At 55.8% G+C, this 14138-nt stretch overlaps 1 protein-coding gene across 7 annotated transcripts in view; it reads left to right on the plus strand.

Moving 5' to 3' along the window:
- The window catches only part of SLC29A1 (solute carrier family 29 member 1 (Augustine blood group)), a 33910-nt gene extending 20166 nt beyond the window's left edge, over positions 1-13744 (plus strand). For 5 of the 7 annotated variants that reach the window (XM_032102706.1, XM_032102708.1, XM_032102710.1 and 2 more), the window contains 12 exons: positions 6087-6169; positions 6625-6706; positions 6945-7117; positions 7348-7487; positions 7695-7829; positions 7982-8079; positions 8408-8498; positions 8627-8715; positions 8851-8959; positions 10237-10322; positions 11989-12188; positions 12733-12844. In XM_032102706.1, the coding sequence (XP_031958597.1) occupies positions 6141-6169; positions 6625-6706; positions 6945-7117; positions 7348-7487; positions 7695-7829; positions 7982-8079; positions 8408-8498; positions 8627-8715; positions 8851-8959; positions 10237-10322; positions 11989-12188; positions 12733-12844 (1344 nt within the window). In that variant the 5' untranslated portion in view covers positions 6087-6140. Of the gene's footprint in view, positions 1-4151; positions 4489-5279; positions 5395-6086; positions 6170-6624; positions 6707-6944; positions 7118-7347; positions 7488-7694; positions 7830-7981; positions 8080-8407; positions 8499-8626; positions 8716-8850; positions 8960-10236; positions 10323-11988; positions 12189-12732 lie in introns of those variants that run through there. The other 2 variants (XM_032102709.1, XM_032102704.1) reach the window with 2 other exon arrangements.
- Positions 13745-14138: the final 394 nt, after the last annotated feature.

Genomic DNA, 14138 nt, shown 5'->3' on the forward strand with positions numbered 1-14138 from the left:
GGTAAGCTTGTTGTGACATTACAATGTCCCCCTGCAGCGTCTGATGGGATGCTGGGTGGGAGCACCCATCTCTGCTCCTGGGGGGTTGTATGGGTGCCTGGAGGGGTTTTCTCTGGCCAGGGACCAGACTGCACCTGGCCTTGGGCACTCACCACATGCTGAGGAGAGAGGTGTGTGGGTTCTTCATGGGACTGCCATCGATGGCATTTGACCAGTAATAGTCAGGGCTGGGAACCCACGCAGCTGCCCCGCTGGAGAGGTGGATGTCCAGGGCTTCCTGGGACTCAGTAATGTCACCTAGGGTAGTTTTAAGACTGGCTCTGCCTTCTACCTGATGGGAAACCCTTCAGCAACAGTGCTTAAGTCCCGACAGGCCCTGGGGAATTTGCTGCCCAGCCAGATCGATTTACCTGCCAGGGGCAAGGGCCCCCAGGGAGCCTCTCAGGGCTCCTTTAACTCTCCAGATAAGGGACTTCGCAGCTGGTTGGTCTACGCAGTTCAGAACACACCAGGGCTGAATGCTCCCCCTGCACCACCCGGCATCCGAGATAACAGCAAGTGCTGGGAGCGGCATCAGTGTCCACAGCTGCTGCTCTACGAGGAGTTTGTGCTGTCTGCTAGTGCAGCAAGCCCGGAGGCAGAGGGGGTCTAGAGATGCCTCTCCTTTTGTCCTTGGAGGAGTGGAGGGATCGAGGTGAAGCAGGTCAGAAACATTGCCCAGGGACCCTCATTCTGTGGGGTGAGGGTGTTGCACAGAGCACCTTGTAAGAGGTTTTTTTCTGCTGGCCAAGCCCAGGCAAAGCAGTGGACTTTGTCTGCAGACAGCAAGTCAAGGGAGAAGGCAGAAATACCTGCTCCCTCCTGCTCCCTCCTGCTCCCCTGCTAAGCTCTCTCCTCAGGATGCAGGCATGGAGTAGGGCTGGGAGAGCGGATGGCATCACAAGGCTGTTTACTGAGAAGCAGAAAGGAGAAGAAGAATATCAACTTGCTGATGGAAACCGCTCACAAAGCACTCCAGGACTAGGAAAGCTGCTACAGGATGTTGGACAGATGAGGGATCAGAGAAAGAGAGACCATAGCAGAAAAGACAGATGAAGGTTTTGCCCCTCTGTGAGCTCCACAAGAGCCTGAGCAGTTTCTTCCACCTTCCTTTGGGGAGCTCCTCAGAGCATCTGCAGAGGCAAGGTTAGAAAGCAAAGGTAAACAGCAACAAGTGTCTTGGGCTGGGCAATGTTTCCCAGAAGGAAAGGGAGGATGAAGTGGCTCGCTGTGACTGTGTGGCCTCTAGTCATTCATTCACAACTGCCCCAGCCCCCAGGGACTGGGAGGAGGGAAAGATGACGTTCTTTTCTAAGAAGGGCGGAAGGAACTTCAGGGAAAAGCCGACTGCTGAATCTGCTGCGTGTCCTGGGTGTCTGTGCAGGGACAGGGCCTGTGGGCAGGTGGGGAGGCTCCTATCGAGGGGCCCCCAGGACTGGAGCAGCACGTCCTAGGGAGTCTGGGCTCAGAGTGCCCACACTGCTTCCAAAAAAAAAAATTCCAGTCAGCTTTCAGCCCAGTTTTTAAGGGAACTTGCTGGTCAGGAGGGAAAGTCCTTACTTGGCTCCATAATTAGTATGAAAACAGGAAGGAGGATGTAGGAGTCAGCAGTCAGTTTTTGCAGTGAAAAGATATCTTTGCGTTGGTCACATGCTTTTTCAACACATTCATGAGTGACCTGGAAAAGGGAATGAGCAAGGAGATGATAGGGCTTTGCTGAGGTGATTGGATTACTCAGGTTCATGGGGACAAGTGCCAGCTAGGAGGAGTACTGACAACCATTACAACACCAGGCAACTGAAATTCAGTTTAGATAAATATCAAGTGATAGACAAGGGGGGAAAGGGAAAAAGCCCCAGATCTGCAAACAAGATTATGCACTGAGCCAGCCATGAGCCGGCCACTCACAGCAAGGCCTGGGGCTATTTCAGATAGCTCAGTGTGCATAAAAACACATACTGCATCATCTTTCCCAGTTAAAAAGCAGAAACAAAGCAGGAAAGCCTTGTGCCACTCTTCAAATCGGTGTCTCACCCCCCCACAGTCCCTGTGTGCCCCCAGAATCAGCACCTCTGGAAGGATCGAGAGGAGCCAGGAAAGGTTAGGAGAAAAGCAACAAGGAGGACCGAAGGCATGGAGCCATGCCTGAATGACTAAGTGAGCTAGAATTTCTCGGTTTGGAAAATGTGCTGTTGGGTGGATACAATCCAGGTCTGTAAAGCAGCCACTCCAATGTTCATCCACCCTTTGATGTCGAAGGCAAGGGAGCCCTGGTGAGGCCCTGCATGTGGGGAGAGCTGCTGCCCCCTCTCAGAAGCTCCTGAGTTGAAGGGGTAAGCAGGATTTCACAGAAGTGAAACCCACCATGGCTACAAAACACATGAACATCGTGTCCCTTTCAGCTCAGAGGCTGGGGGAACAGTCAGGCAGTTAGTCCGTACCCGTGCCACATTTACTCTTTCCTAGCATCTGCTTTTGCCCTCTGGTGGAGACCAGCTTGGAGCCAGACCAGCCTCTGCTTTGACTCAAGGCACCTTCCTACCCTTGTTTTGGGAGGGCTTGTGTTTCTCTCAGCACTGCAGTGGTGGCACACAACTCATCTGTCTTGTGAAATACAAGCGCGTGTCCTCGCAGCCAGTGACTGATGGTGGAGGTGGGCAGGACGCTGCCCAGGACGCTGATTCCCCGCACCCCGGCACAAGGTAGGAGGATCCGCAAGCAGCATGGTCAGAGTTCAGGCACGCATATGAAATCTCATGAAACGGGCAGTCTCATGAGTGCTTCCTATCTTCCAGCTGAGTCATGGCCACCAAGGTTTCGTGTGACTTGCATACCTGTGCTGGGCTTGTTTCATGCCTGCAGATAAACCTTGAGGGGCCCCTGGATCAGCCTTCCTGACAGGAGAACTTCGGTGTTGCCCAGTGGGCAAGCAGATGTAGGGCATGGGGTGAAAGGCTGGTGAGGCAACTGGTCCTGTCCCATCTTGGCTGTGCTTGGAGGAAGTACTGATATTATCCCTGCAAAGTGATCCGCTGACAAGTAGTGTCAGGAGGACACGAGGTGCTTGTCATTGAGTCTGCTGGCAGCCCCTTGGCTATGGACTGCCAGGACACTTCTACACTTGGTGTGCTGTAAACAGCTTCTCTTTAGAGCTGGTGATTCTGGGTGTAATTCCATGGTGCCATAGCATGCCTACATGGCACCAGGGAATTGCTCAAGTGGGAAGCTAAGCATGCACTGCACTCGCCCTTGGCTAAGGCAGCAGAAGCAGGGAAAAAGGAGATGTGGGGAAAGGGAGAGGTAGGGAAGTGTCCAAAGCCAGGTGACAAATGGCTGCCTGCAGGTGTGGCTGTCCTGCAGTGCGGGTTTTTCTGCAGAGGTTAGGCAGCTTTGGTGACAACTGGCCCTGCCGTCAGCTCCCAGGGCTTGGCTGGCAGTGGGGCTGCACGTGGCCACCGAGGGTGTCACTTAGCATCTGTCACAGTCTTTGTGTGGCATGAAAGGACAATTAAAATTGTGCCATCTCTTGTTTGAACCTGCTCAAAGGTTGTAGCCTATGGTTTGTTAAGCCCACTCTTTGTGATCTTGCTTCTTCTGTGGGGGTAAGACAGACTACTCTATGCCCAGGAAGAAAAGGCCAAGGCCCCACATCACTCCTCCTTTTCCCTGTCCCTCAGGATGTGCAGCCACCACCAGCAGAGGCTGGTGGCTGGGCTAAACACCAGCAGACTCCTGCGGGAGGCGGTTGGAGCTGTGCCGGCTGGAAGAGTGGCATCTGTTCCCATGTCCCATCGGGTAGGGCACCTCCCCCCAAGAGGGAGCAGGGTTGCCACCTGTTGCTGGTGTTGATTCCTGTGACCTTTTCTGTTTGTTGTAGGGTTCTTTATAACAGCAGCTGGAAGTGTTTCCCACTGTAATGACTGCTGCCCTTGGCAGGCACTGTCTCTTTGTGGAAAAAATTAGGAGGCATTTAGCGAAGTGAGACAGAAAACAAACAGAGCAGGCAGGAGACTGCGGCCGGGCAGTGCCTGCCAAGAAGGCCGGGCTCCTGACGCAGGGATGTGGGCACTCTCCAGACGGAAGCAGGAGGCGGTGGGAAAGCAGCATGGCGGAGCGCCCTGCCCCAGCACCCCCAGAGTCTCACTCCCGACCTCCCCTGCCTCCTCCCCAACACCCCCGGCTCCTGCCATCCCTTCCACGGCACACTTGCCTTCCTCCCTTCCCTGGATGCTTGGGCAGCGGGACCTGGGCTGTGTGCCAGCTGTGGTACCCGATACTTCTCCTCCTCCTCCTCCGCGGGTGCCGCTAGACCCACAGGGCTCCAGCCCCCGTGACTTGAGCCAGGGCCCGGCACTCACCCCCAAGAGCGGGGGTGTGGACGCAGGGGGACACACTGCCTTCAAATACTCTGAACACAGGGCTCACCCTGGCTCTGTCCTCTCTCCTCAGGTATGTCCGTGGGGTCAGTCCCTGCCCCTATTTCTTGGGACAGCGATATGACCTGGAGGGGGCTGGAAGGGGGATCAGGGGCTTGGCTGGCAAGGGGAAGCATGTTGAGGGCTTGCTGGGGACCCACGGGGGAAGCTGAGATTTTCTTGCCTATTTTGGGTTGAGATCTGTTTGCTTGGAGACAAGCAATGCCCTGGTGGGGTTTCTATGTGCAAGGGGATGGCAGTTGTGTTTGCAGACCCCTCTGCTAATCCCGGGTCAGGATGTCTCCTCCCCGCCGAGGCACCGGCAGCCTGCCAGGAGGGGATTTTGGGATGTTTTGTCTGGAAGCCCAGATGGCTCAGAAGGGCAAGGCAGGAGCTGTCGTGCCCCCAAGCTCTCTGTGTGGGAAGGCAGGGGAGCGGTGCTGCAGATGGCTCCGACATAAACAGGGTGGCACCTGCCGGGTTGGTAGAGCCCTCTAGCCTTTGCAGGCATACTTTTGTCCTGCTCTGTCTTTCCCAAGCAGCCCAAGGGGCTTCCAAAATCCCTCTCCACATCCTGCCGCCTATGTTTCGGTTCCATCACAGCTCAGGCTCCCCAGCCTGCAGGATCCTACCGGGGGAGGAGGCGAGCTGTGCCCAGAACCCCACGGGCAGCTGCGCCAGGGACGGGCTGCGCTGCCTTTAATGCATGCCGGGGCTGGAAGGGACTACAGATCCCAGCATGCTGCTGCCTGTCTCCTCCTCCTCCGCCCTACCTGGCAGGGCGCGGGCAGGGATGCTGCAGGCGGCATTGCAGCGGGCGTCCGCGGGGCATGTCCCAGGGGGGCCGGGGACACGGCGCCGGCAGCCCCGCTGCAGGTGAAGCCCTGCGAGAAGTGCCGGAGCTCCCCATGCTGCGCCGCCCGGACTGGAAAAGGACAAGGCAGGCCTGCGGTTCCTCCGGGCGGCTAATCCCCCTCTGCCTCGGGAAGAGGGGGTGACCGGGGAGGGAAGGTCCCTTCTCGGTGCTCCGGGGGCCGCATCTCTGGGGCTCTCAGAGCGGTGCAGCGCCTGGGCAGGTGGTGACGGGGAAAAAGGAGCGGTGGGCGCCCGGGAGGGGACAGCAGTGCCAGGGACGCCCTTGGCTTTTCAAGGTGACCCAGGAGAGGGCTGTGAGAGCCGCAGGGAAGTGGAATTGAAAACGGGGGATTTGCTGGTTCTGGCCGGAGAGGCTGCTGAATTAAATGTGTCTTTTGTGCCACCGAGCCCCGGGCGTTGGAGGGAGCTGGGGCTGGCAGCGGGGGCAGACACAGCCCACTGCGCACATGCTTCACTCACAGCCCCAGGATTGGGGACAGAGAGCTGCAGGCTCACAAATCCCTTAAGAGCCTGCTGCAGGCAGCTGGGCAGCCAGCATGAGCAGTCTGGGTACCTCGGGAAAGCAGTTTCCTTTCGAAGGGAAGGCTTTGTGTGCCCAGCCAGCAGAATAAGTGTGTGGCTGTTTTCTGGGTTGGTGTTTGACTCTCAGTACTGTGGAGCACTTACCTGGCAGCATGGGTTGGGGTTAAAACCAGTGCTGCCCCTGCCTGGCTTGTGTCTCTCACTTTCTCATAAAATCTTCTGTTTGCTTTCCAGACGGAGAGCAGCCACAAGACTTGCTGGGACCTGTGCTGACTCTTGCCACACAAGATGACAGCAAGAGATGGGCCCCAAGATAGGTAATGACGGTTTCTGATGTAGCTATCACATCCAGGATACCAGGAGGTGAGGGAGGACAGGGGGACCCAGCATCTGGGGGTCCCTCTCTCCTGCATGCTTACTGGGCTACCAAGCTGTCCCTTCTTTCTCAGCTTTTCCATAGCAAATGGGCTGAAAACAGTCTCCTGTAAGCATGCCTGGGGAGCCTAACTCCCTCCCATATCTCCTGATGGATGCTGTGTATCTGGCTGCCACATGCCGATGAGCAGTCTCTCCCTGCCTTTGTACCTTCCTGGGGAGGGCCTCCCACAGCCCCTCTGCAGTGCCACATCTCTGGCAGCCCAGGCTAGCAAGGGCTGTGGGGCAGGGGCAGGGCAATAAGTATTGTCTGGTGCTTCCCACCACAGGGTCAGAAGCAATACCTCTCCCTGACACTGCCCAGCTTCCTCTCTAAAGCACTCTGTCCCATTCACAGGTACAAGGCTGTCTGGCTGATTTTCTTCATCCTTGGCCTGGGAACTCTGCTGCCATGGAATTTCTTCATGACTGCCAGGGAGGTGAGGGCTTCCCTCCTGCTGTTGTCCATGACACTCATTGTCTCCTGTCATGTCTAGGGACCATGGTGTGGATGTGGCAGCATGGCACAGCATGCAGAGGACCACAAGCGTGTGTGATCTGGGTGTGATGAGTGGCACTGAGGCAGCAGGAGGGATGGCCATGGCTCTGGACAAAGAATAAGGATGGCCTGGGAAGGGCTTGCAGAATCTCAGCCCCACCAGGCTCCTTCCTTTGCAGTATTTCATCAGCCGCCTTGTGGACCCGGAGGAGACAAGCCACGTCAGGAACCAGACTGGTGAGGCCACCGTCACACCCTCCTACCTGCAGTCTGTGTTTGACAACTTCATGACTCTCTGCGCCATGGTGCCCCTCCTTATCTTCACCTGCCTCAACTCCTTCATCCACCAGCGGTGAGCCCTGCTCTGTCCTTGCCCCTGCCAGCCCCCATAGGTCCACCCAGCCCTGGCCTGTTCTCTTGTCCCAGCACTGAGCCAAGCTACAGCCCATTTGGTCAAGTCTAAGACAAAACACTGGTCTCCTGTCTCAGGGTTTGGCTGGGATTCCCACAGTTAGAGCTTGGTCTCAGCCCCACAGGTTTTTGGGGGGCTTGGGTTATCCTCACTGAGTCCCTCTTTTGTAGGATTCCCCAGCAGATCCGCATCTCGGGCAGCCTGGTGGCCATTGGGCTGGTGTTTTTAGTCACCGCAATCATGGTGAAAGTCCCCATGGAGCCTCTTCCCTTCTTCGTCTTTACCATGATCAGCATTATCTTCATCAACTGTGAGTGAAGCAGTGGGGGAAGGAAAGGGACACAGCCCCATGGCTAGGGCTGATCCCTCTGGGAGAAAAGCATGAACCTCACTGTGGGAGAGCCAGGGAGGAGGGACACTTGCCTTGCCTTGCAGGGCGGGGGCCTTGGCTCCCTGCACAGGTGCAGTCCGTCCTTGCCTCTGGTTTCTCATGTCTGCTCATCTTTCCTGTTTGCAGCCTTTGGTGCCATTCTGCAGGGCAGCCTGTTTGGGCTGGCAGGGCTCCTGCCTGCCAGCTACACAGCCCCCATCATGAGCGGGCAGGGTCTGGCAGGCACCTTCGCTGCTTTGGCGATGATCTTCAGTATTGCCAGTGAGTAATCCCTGCCTCGCAGGTGACAGGGCCTTCCCAGAGCACTGCTGTCACAGGATCTGCTGGGGTCATGCTGTGTGGGAGATGGCAGCAGGGCCTTGCTCCTCTCAGCCCTCATCATCTTCCTTTCCCCTCCCTTCCTGTGCTCTCAGTTGGTGCCCAGCAACCCGACAGCTTCATCGGTTACTTCACCACGGCCTGTGTGACAATCGTGCTGGCAATCGTCTCCTACGTAGTTCTGCCTCACATGGTGAGACTGTTGTCCTGGTGGGGAAGGGCCTGGGGACATGGGACCTTTGCACATCCCAGCAGCCCAGCCTTGGCTCCTACCAGCCTCCAACTCTTGTGTCAGGGCAGGCTCTCCTGTGTCCCGAGGGAGCACTCTGGGATACTTCCCACCACAGATACCCCAGAATACTTGGGGTATCTGAGTCCCTTGGTGAGCAGGAAACCATCAATATCAGACATAACTGGAAGGAATACTTTGCCCATATTGCCCATATCTGCTGTTGTCACATAGCCCCTGGCAGCCTTCTTTCTGCACGCATGAATGAGTCCTCCATGCTGTCTCTCTGCAGGATTTCTTCCGATACTACTCCATGAAGGACAAGACAGAGTACCGCGTGTACAATGCAGAGCTGGAGACCAAGAGAGACCTGATTAAGAAAGGTGAGGGGCTGAGAGAAGGAAGAGAAAAGGGAAAGAGAAAAAGCTTAAAGAAAGAACGAGATAGAAGGACTGAATTAGATCCCAGCTTTGTGGGGTCTGCTATGCCCTACTTGTGTCTCTCCCTGCAGATGAGAATGGGATGGAGCAGAATAACTCAAAGATCATCCCTATCCACAACCCTGATGAGCAGCCCTCTGTCATTGCTATTTTTAAGAAGGTCTGTGAGTTGCCAGCGTCCTGCCCTTCCTTTCGGGATGGGCACAGGTGTAGGAGAGCATGGGGAGAGGAGACCAGCCCTGCACTGGTCTCTTGCCCTGTGTTTGGTACCAGCATTTTTCTTTCATCTGCCTAGCTCTGGGTCATGGCCCTGTCCGTCTGCTTCGTCTTCACTGTCACCATCAGCGTCTTTCCTGCCATCACAGCTAAGGTGTCCACTGTCCTTGGAGAGGGAAACAAATGGGGTAAGTGTGCCAGGGATGGGGGTGAGGTAGGGAAAAACTGAGAACAAGGTAAAAAGAAAGTGGGGCTTGAAGGTATGTGTGGTGGGGTAACCCTGCCTGGATGCCAGGTGCCCACCAAAGCCACTCCAGCACTCCCCTCCAGAACTGGACAGGGGAGAGAAAATAGGACAAAAGGCTTTTGGGTGGAGATAAGGACAGCAAGAAATCACTCACCAATTACTGTCACAGGCAAAACAGACTCAACTTGGGGAAAATTAATTTAATTTATTGCCAATCAAATCAGTAGCATAATGAGAAATAAAAACTAAATCTTAAAACACCTTCCATCCACCCCTCCCTTCTTTCCAGGCTTAAGTTTATTCACACTTCTTTATCTCCTCCCTCTGCAGCACTGCAGGGGGACAGGGAATGAGGGTTGCAGTCAGTTCATCACACTTTGCTCTGCTGCTGCTTCCTTCTCAGGGGGAGGACACCTCCTACTCTTCCCCTCCTCCAGCATGGGAGGCAGTCCTCCATGAAGTCCAATGTGAGTGCTTCCCACAGGCTGCAGTTCTTCATGAACTGCTTCAGCCTGGGTCCCTTCCATGGGGCGCAGTCCTTTAGGAACAGACTGTTTCAGCATGGGTCCCCTGCAGGGTCACAAGTCCTACCAGCAAACCTGCTTCAGAGTGGGGTCTTGCAGAGGCAGGAGGTGGATATCTGCTCACTGTGGACCTCCTTGGGCTGCATGGGGAAAGCCTGCCTCGCCATGGTCTTCACCACAGGCTGCAGGGGAATTTTTGCTCTGACATCTGGAGCACCTTTTCCCCCTCCTTTTCCACTGGCCTTGGTGTCTGCAGAGCTGTTTCTGTCACATATTCTCACTTCTCTCTCTGGCTGCAACTGCACAAGTTGAGATTTTTTTTCCCCTTCTTAGTGTGTTATCCCATATCACCCTACCGCTGTCACTGATGGCCTTGGCCAGTGGTGGGTCTGTCTTGGAGCCATCTGGCATTGGCTCTGTCAGACTTGGGGGAGCTTCTAGCAGCTTCTCAGAAGCCGCCCCTGTAGCTCACCCCCCTACCAAAACCTTGCCACACAAACCAAATACAGAATGCCTGAAGGGAAGAAGGAACCACTGTGCATGATGGTTTGGATGCGAACACCAGCCTGGCTGGGAGACCATTCCAGGCCTTAGTGGGAAACTGCTAGGACCTAGGCCTGAAAGTCAGTCTCTGTGCAATGGGTATGAGGGGTTGGGGCACACTAAGCTCATCACTGACCTCCCCCTTCTGCAGGTCTCTACTTCATTCCTGTCTCCTGCTTCCTGCTCTTTAATGTCTTTGACTGGACGGGACGGAGTCTCACTGCCCTCTTCATGTGGGTAAGCATGGGGCAGGGAGCAAATGCCCAGGCAGTGTCCATCCCTAGGTCCCTCAGCCACGGCTCTCAGTGAGGCTGCCATCCATGGCTTGGAGCAGGAAGGAGGTGCAGAGTTAACTCCTGCTTTAAGTTCTAAGTGGAGATTGATGGGTTAGAGTCAAGAACCACAGCGTTGTTCTGTCCTCCCACCCCTCTTTCAACATGGCTTGGATGAAGCTGCCTCCTCCATTTCAGCCTCTCTGTAAACAAACCTTCACTCCAGCTATGCAAACGACGAGACAGGATGGCGACAGGGAAAGAGGGTGAAAGACAGGGCAGCCCAAAATAAAACCTCTGGCCTCAGCACAGGACACAGCTGCTTCAAAGACCCTTGTCCTGAGAGCAGGGCAGGGCCATGCCATGTGGGCTACAAAACTGTCCCCTGCCACATCCCCTTGCTCTGATCTCCCCAGAATGGGCAAGGAAGGGGGCTGTCCTGTCTGGGTCTCTTCCTGCCCCTTCACCCACCCTCCAAGTGCTGTTTCCCCCTGTATTGTTCAGGCTGTTTGTTTAGAGAAGCTCCTCAGGACCACGTGCCATATGGGGTCTGCCTGGGCCTGACTTCCCCATGGCCTGGAGCTGCTTCTCCCCTGGCTATCACTGCTTGTTGCCTTTGGTCTTGGCCGTGAGCCGCCTTGCCTGGTGTCCAGGCCACAGCCTCCATGGTGGGAAGACCCAGCAGGAGACATTTCCAAAACAAGGCTGTGTGGAAAGTCTGACTGCATGTGGTTTGGGCCACATTTCCCTGGTTGGGGCCCTGCTCGCTCTTTTTCTCCTCAAGCAGGAGAGGCAACTGCTCTCTCCAGTTTGCCCCATAGACATGGCAGCTGGCCTAACCTCAGCTTCCTCCTGTGTTCATGGAGTTTCCTGTGGCCACGCCAGCCCAGCAGCTCCCAAGGCAGCTGTGGGTCTCTCCTCACCTCAGACCAGTGAGCCCTGTCATCTACGAACCTGGCACCTCACTGAGGGGACCCCAGAAAGAACGAGGCCTGTCTCGTTCCAGGGGCTGCCTTGGTCCCAGCTGCAGGGACAACACAGGGGGTGGTACCTCCTTCTTTGTCCCTCAGGACTGTTGCCTCAGTCGCTCAGGAACTCTGGTAGGATCCAAGGAGACTGTAATTTGGTCCGTGCCTTTCCCAGCACATTCCAAAACAACCCCAGCATAATCCCTTTCCCAGATTGCTGGATCTTGCCCTGCTTGGCTGCGGGATGGCGCAGGACGCTGAAAAGCTGGCTAAAGCCCATTTTGCAGGCAGTGAGGTGCCACAGGGGATTTACCTCAGCCACCCTTGTCCTGCACGCTGGCTCACTGCATGAGCGTGCACAAAGCTCTCTTGCCTGCCTGCCTGTTGCCAGCAAGGGCTTAACAGTTGCCCACAAGCCCAGTTCAGTATTTTGGCTCTAGTGCTGCTTCAAGTCACCTGCAACAGGGCTTTCAGACCTAGGAAAACCTACAGCAGGTGGTGATGCTGAGATTTGTTGTGGCAGAGAAAGTCTCTCAGCAGCTTTGCCATCTTTGTGGCTCCTCCACAGCCCTGGCGCAGTAGGGACAGCCTCTGTAGAGCCCCTGCCATGGGATGGGGAATGTCCAGTTCTCAGCTGCTCAGCGATCTGTGTTTTTCTCCCAGCCCGGGAAGGACAGCTGCCTCCTGCCAGTGATGGTGGTCCTCCGTGTCATCTTTGTCCCTCTGTTCATGCTGTGCAACATGCAACCCCGTTACTACCTGCCCGTTGTGTTCTCTCATGACGCCTGGTACATCATCTTCATGATCTTCTTCTCCATCTCCAATGGCTACCTGGCCAGCCTGTGCATGTGCTTCGGGCCAAAGTGAGTGTGAGCTGCGGACAAGGGAAGGGTTGGTTACTCCCCCAGATGCCAGCCCTGGCATGACTCCTGGAGTCTGCCTCTGCCCAGCTTTGGCATCTGGAGAAGAGGCCACAGGCACAGAAGGGAATTGTCACTACCCCCAGTGTCCCATCTCCTAGGCTTGTGCCTCCATATCCTCGGGATGAGGAAGCTATTTGGGCTCTCCATTTTCCCCACCTGCCACGCAGGGGAATGGGCTGGATATAGCGGGGATCTGGAGGGGAGCAAAGCGTGGCACAGTGCCCACAGCAGGGTGAGCGGCCTTGCCCAGCACAGGCAGCACGAGGAGTCCCACAGGGGTCAGAGGGGGATGTCCCTAGTGCCAGCAGCTTCAGGGTGGCCACCCTGATGCACTTTATGAGCCCACAGGGTGGAGACTTGGAGTTCTTGTGGCTCTGGGAGCCAAGGTGGATTTCTTCTTGCCGTTCCTCTGCTGCAGACGAGCCTCCTAGGGCACAGGATGTGCATCCTGAGGATGGATCTCTGACACCTGTTTCTCCCCTAGGAAAGTGCTGGCGCACGAAGCAGAGACAGCTGGAGCTGTCATGGCGTTTTTCCTGTCACTGGGTTTGGCCCTAGGAGCTGCCATCTCCTTTCTGGTCCGAATTCTCATCTAGCAGAGGCACACAGAGGGTGCAGGGACACCAAGAGATGGCTCCGCATCCTTCACTGAGGCCCTGGACACCTCAGCACTGTGGGGAAATAACAGCTCACACCTGTCCCTGCCAGATCACACTGCCACAGCAGACATTACACCCAGGGACGGTTCCACTCCTGCAGGGTTGGCCTGGTTCCTGCCATGCTCGGCTGTGTGATGCCTTCAGGCCTACGTGCCTTCTCCTTCCCTGTGTTGTGTGTGTTGCAAGACCCCCCGGGATCTCAGAGAGGTCCAGCTGCTTCCCATGCTGCATAATTTCCCCGGCTCAAGGCCAAAAGCCATTTTCAGCCTCTTTCTCTCTGACAGAGTGAAAGGCTGGTAACCAGTGTTAGTCCTTCTCTTGCCCTTGTCTCCAAAGCACCTAGGAGATTCTCTCCTCTCCTTCTAGGGGGCCTGGAAATACCCCACACCCCTCCTCCTGCTGGTAAGACTTGTAAATGGGGAGGAGAGCCCCAGCCAGCCTTGCCATCCCTGCTCTCTGCTAGACGCACATCCCCCTGCCCAGTGGTATCCCAAGAGTGTAGACATCTGTGTCCCAGCCACAGAAAGAGCCAACGCTGTGGCTAGGCTGAGGGAGGAGGAGGTCTCCACACCCCACCTTCTCCCCCTCTCCTTGCCTCTGTTCCCTTTTTTGTTCTGGTGATTCTGCCATTGTTTTTTTTTCAGCCTCCTGGTTGTGTGACAGGAGGTTCCACTGTGGGCTACAAGAGGAGAGGCAGCAACTCCCTTCCCAACAAAGCTGCTGTCCCTGTCCACCTGTGCTGCAAGGGAGGCCTCACCTCTCCCTTGGCTTTCCTGTCCCTTGTCGTGTAAATGTGTCTATACAGTTGCCATTTTCTATAAAAAGACCAAAATGCTCCTTTGGGTATGTGTTTTTGTCTCCATCACCACAGGGGAGAGGGGCTGTGGAGGGACAAGGGTTGAAGTGAGAAGGCACTGGCTTTTCCTTGGCATGTGGTGGTCCCCTGTAACCAGCATCAGATGTGGAAATGGTTGTGGGCATGCCCTGCACAGTCAGGCCCAGCTGTGAGGACACAGCCAGTGTGGGAAGGGGATTGTAGAACCATAAAATCAGAATGGATCAGGGTGGAAGGGGCCTTGAAGATCATCCAGCTCCAAACCCCCTGCCATGGCCCGCGACAACTTCCACTACACCAGGTTACCTGCCTGGCCTTGAACACTTTGAGGTGTGGGGCATACACAGCTTCTCTGGGCAACCTATTCCAGTGCCTCACCACCCTCACAGTAATAAA

This window comes from Corvus moneduloides, chromosome 3 (assembly GCF_009650955.1).
Source record: "Corvus moneduloides isolate bCorMon1 chromosome 3, bCorMon1.pri, whole genome shotgun sequence".
In the NCBI taxonomy this organism is placed as follows: Eukaryota; Metazoa; Chordata; class Aves; order Passeriformes; family Corvidae; genus Corvus; species Corvus moneduloides.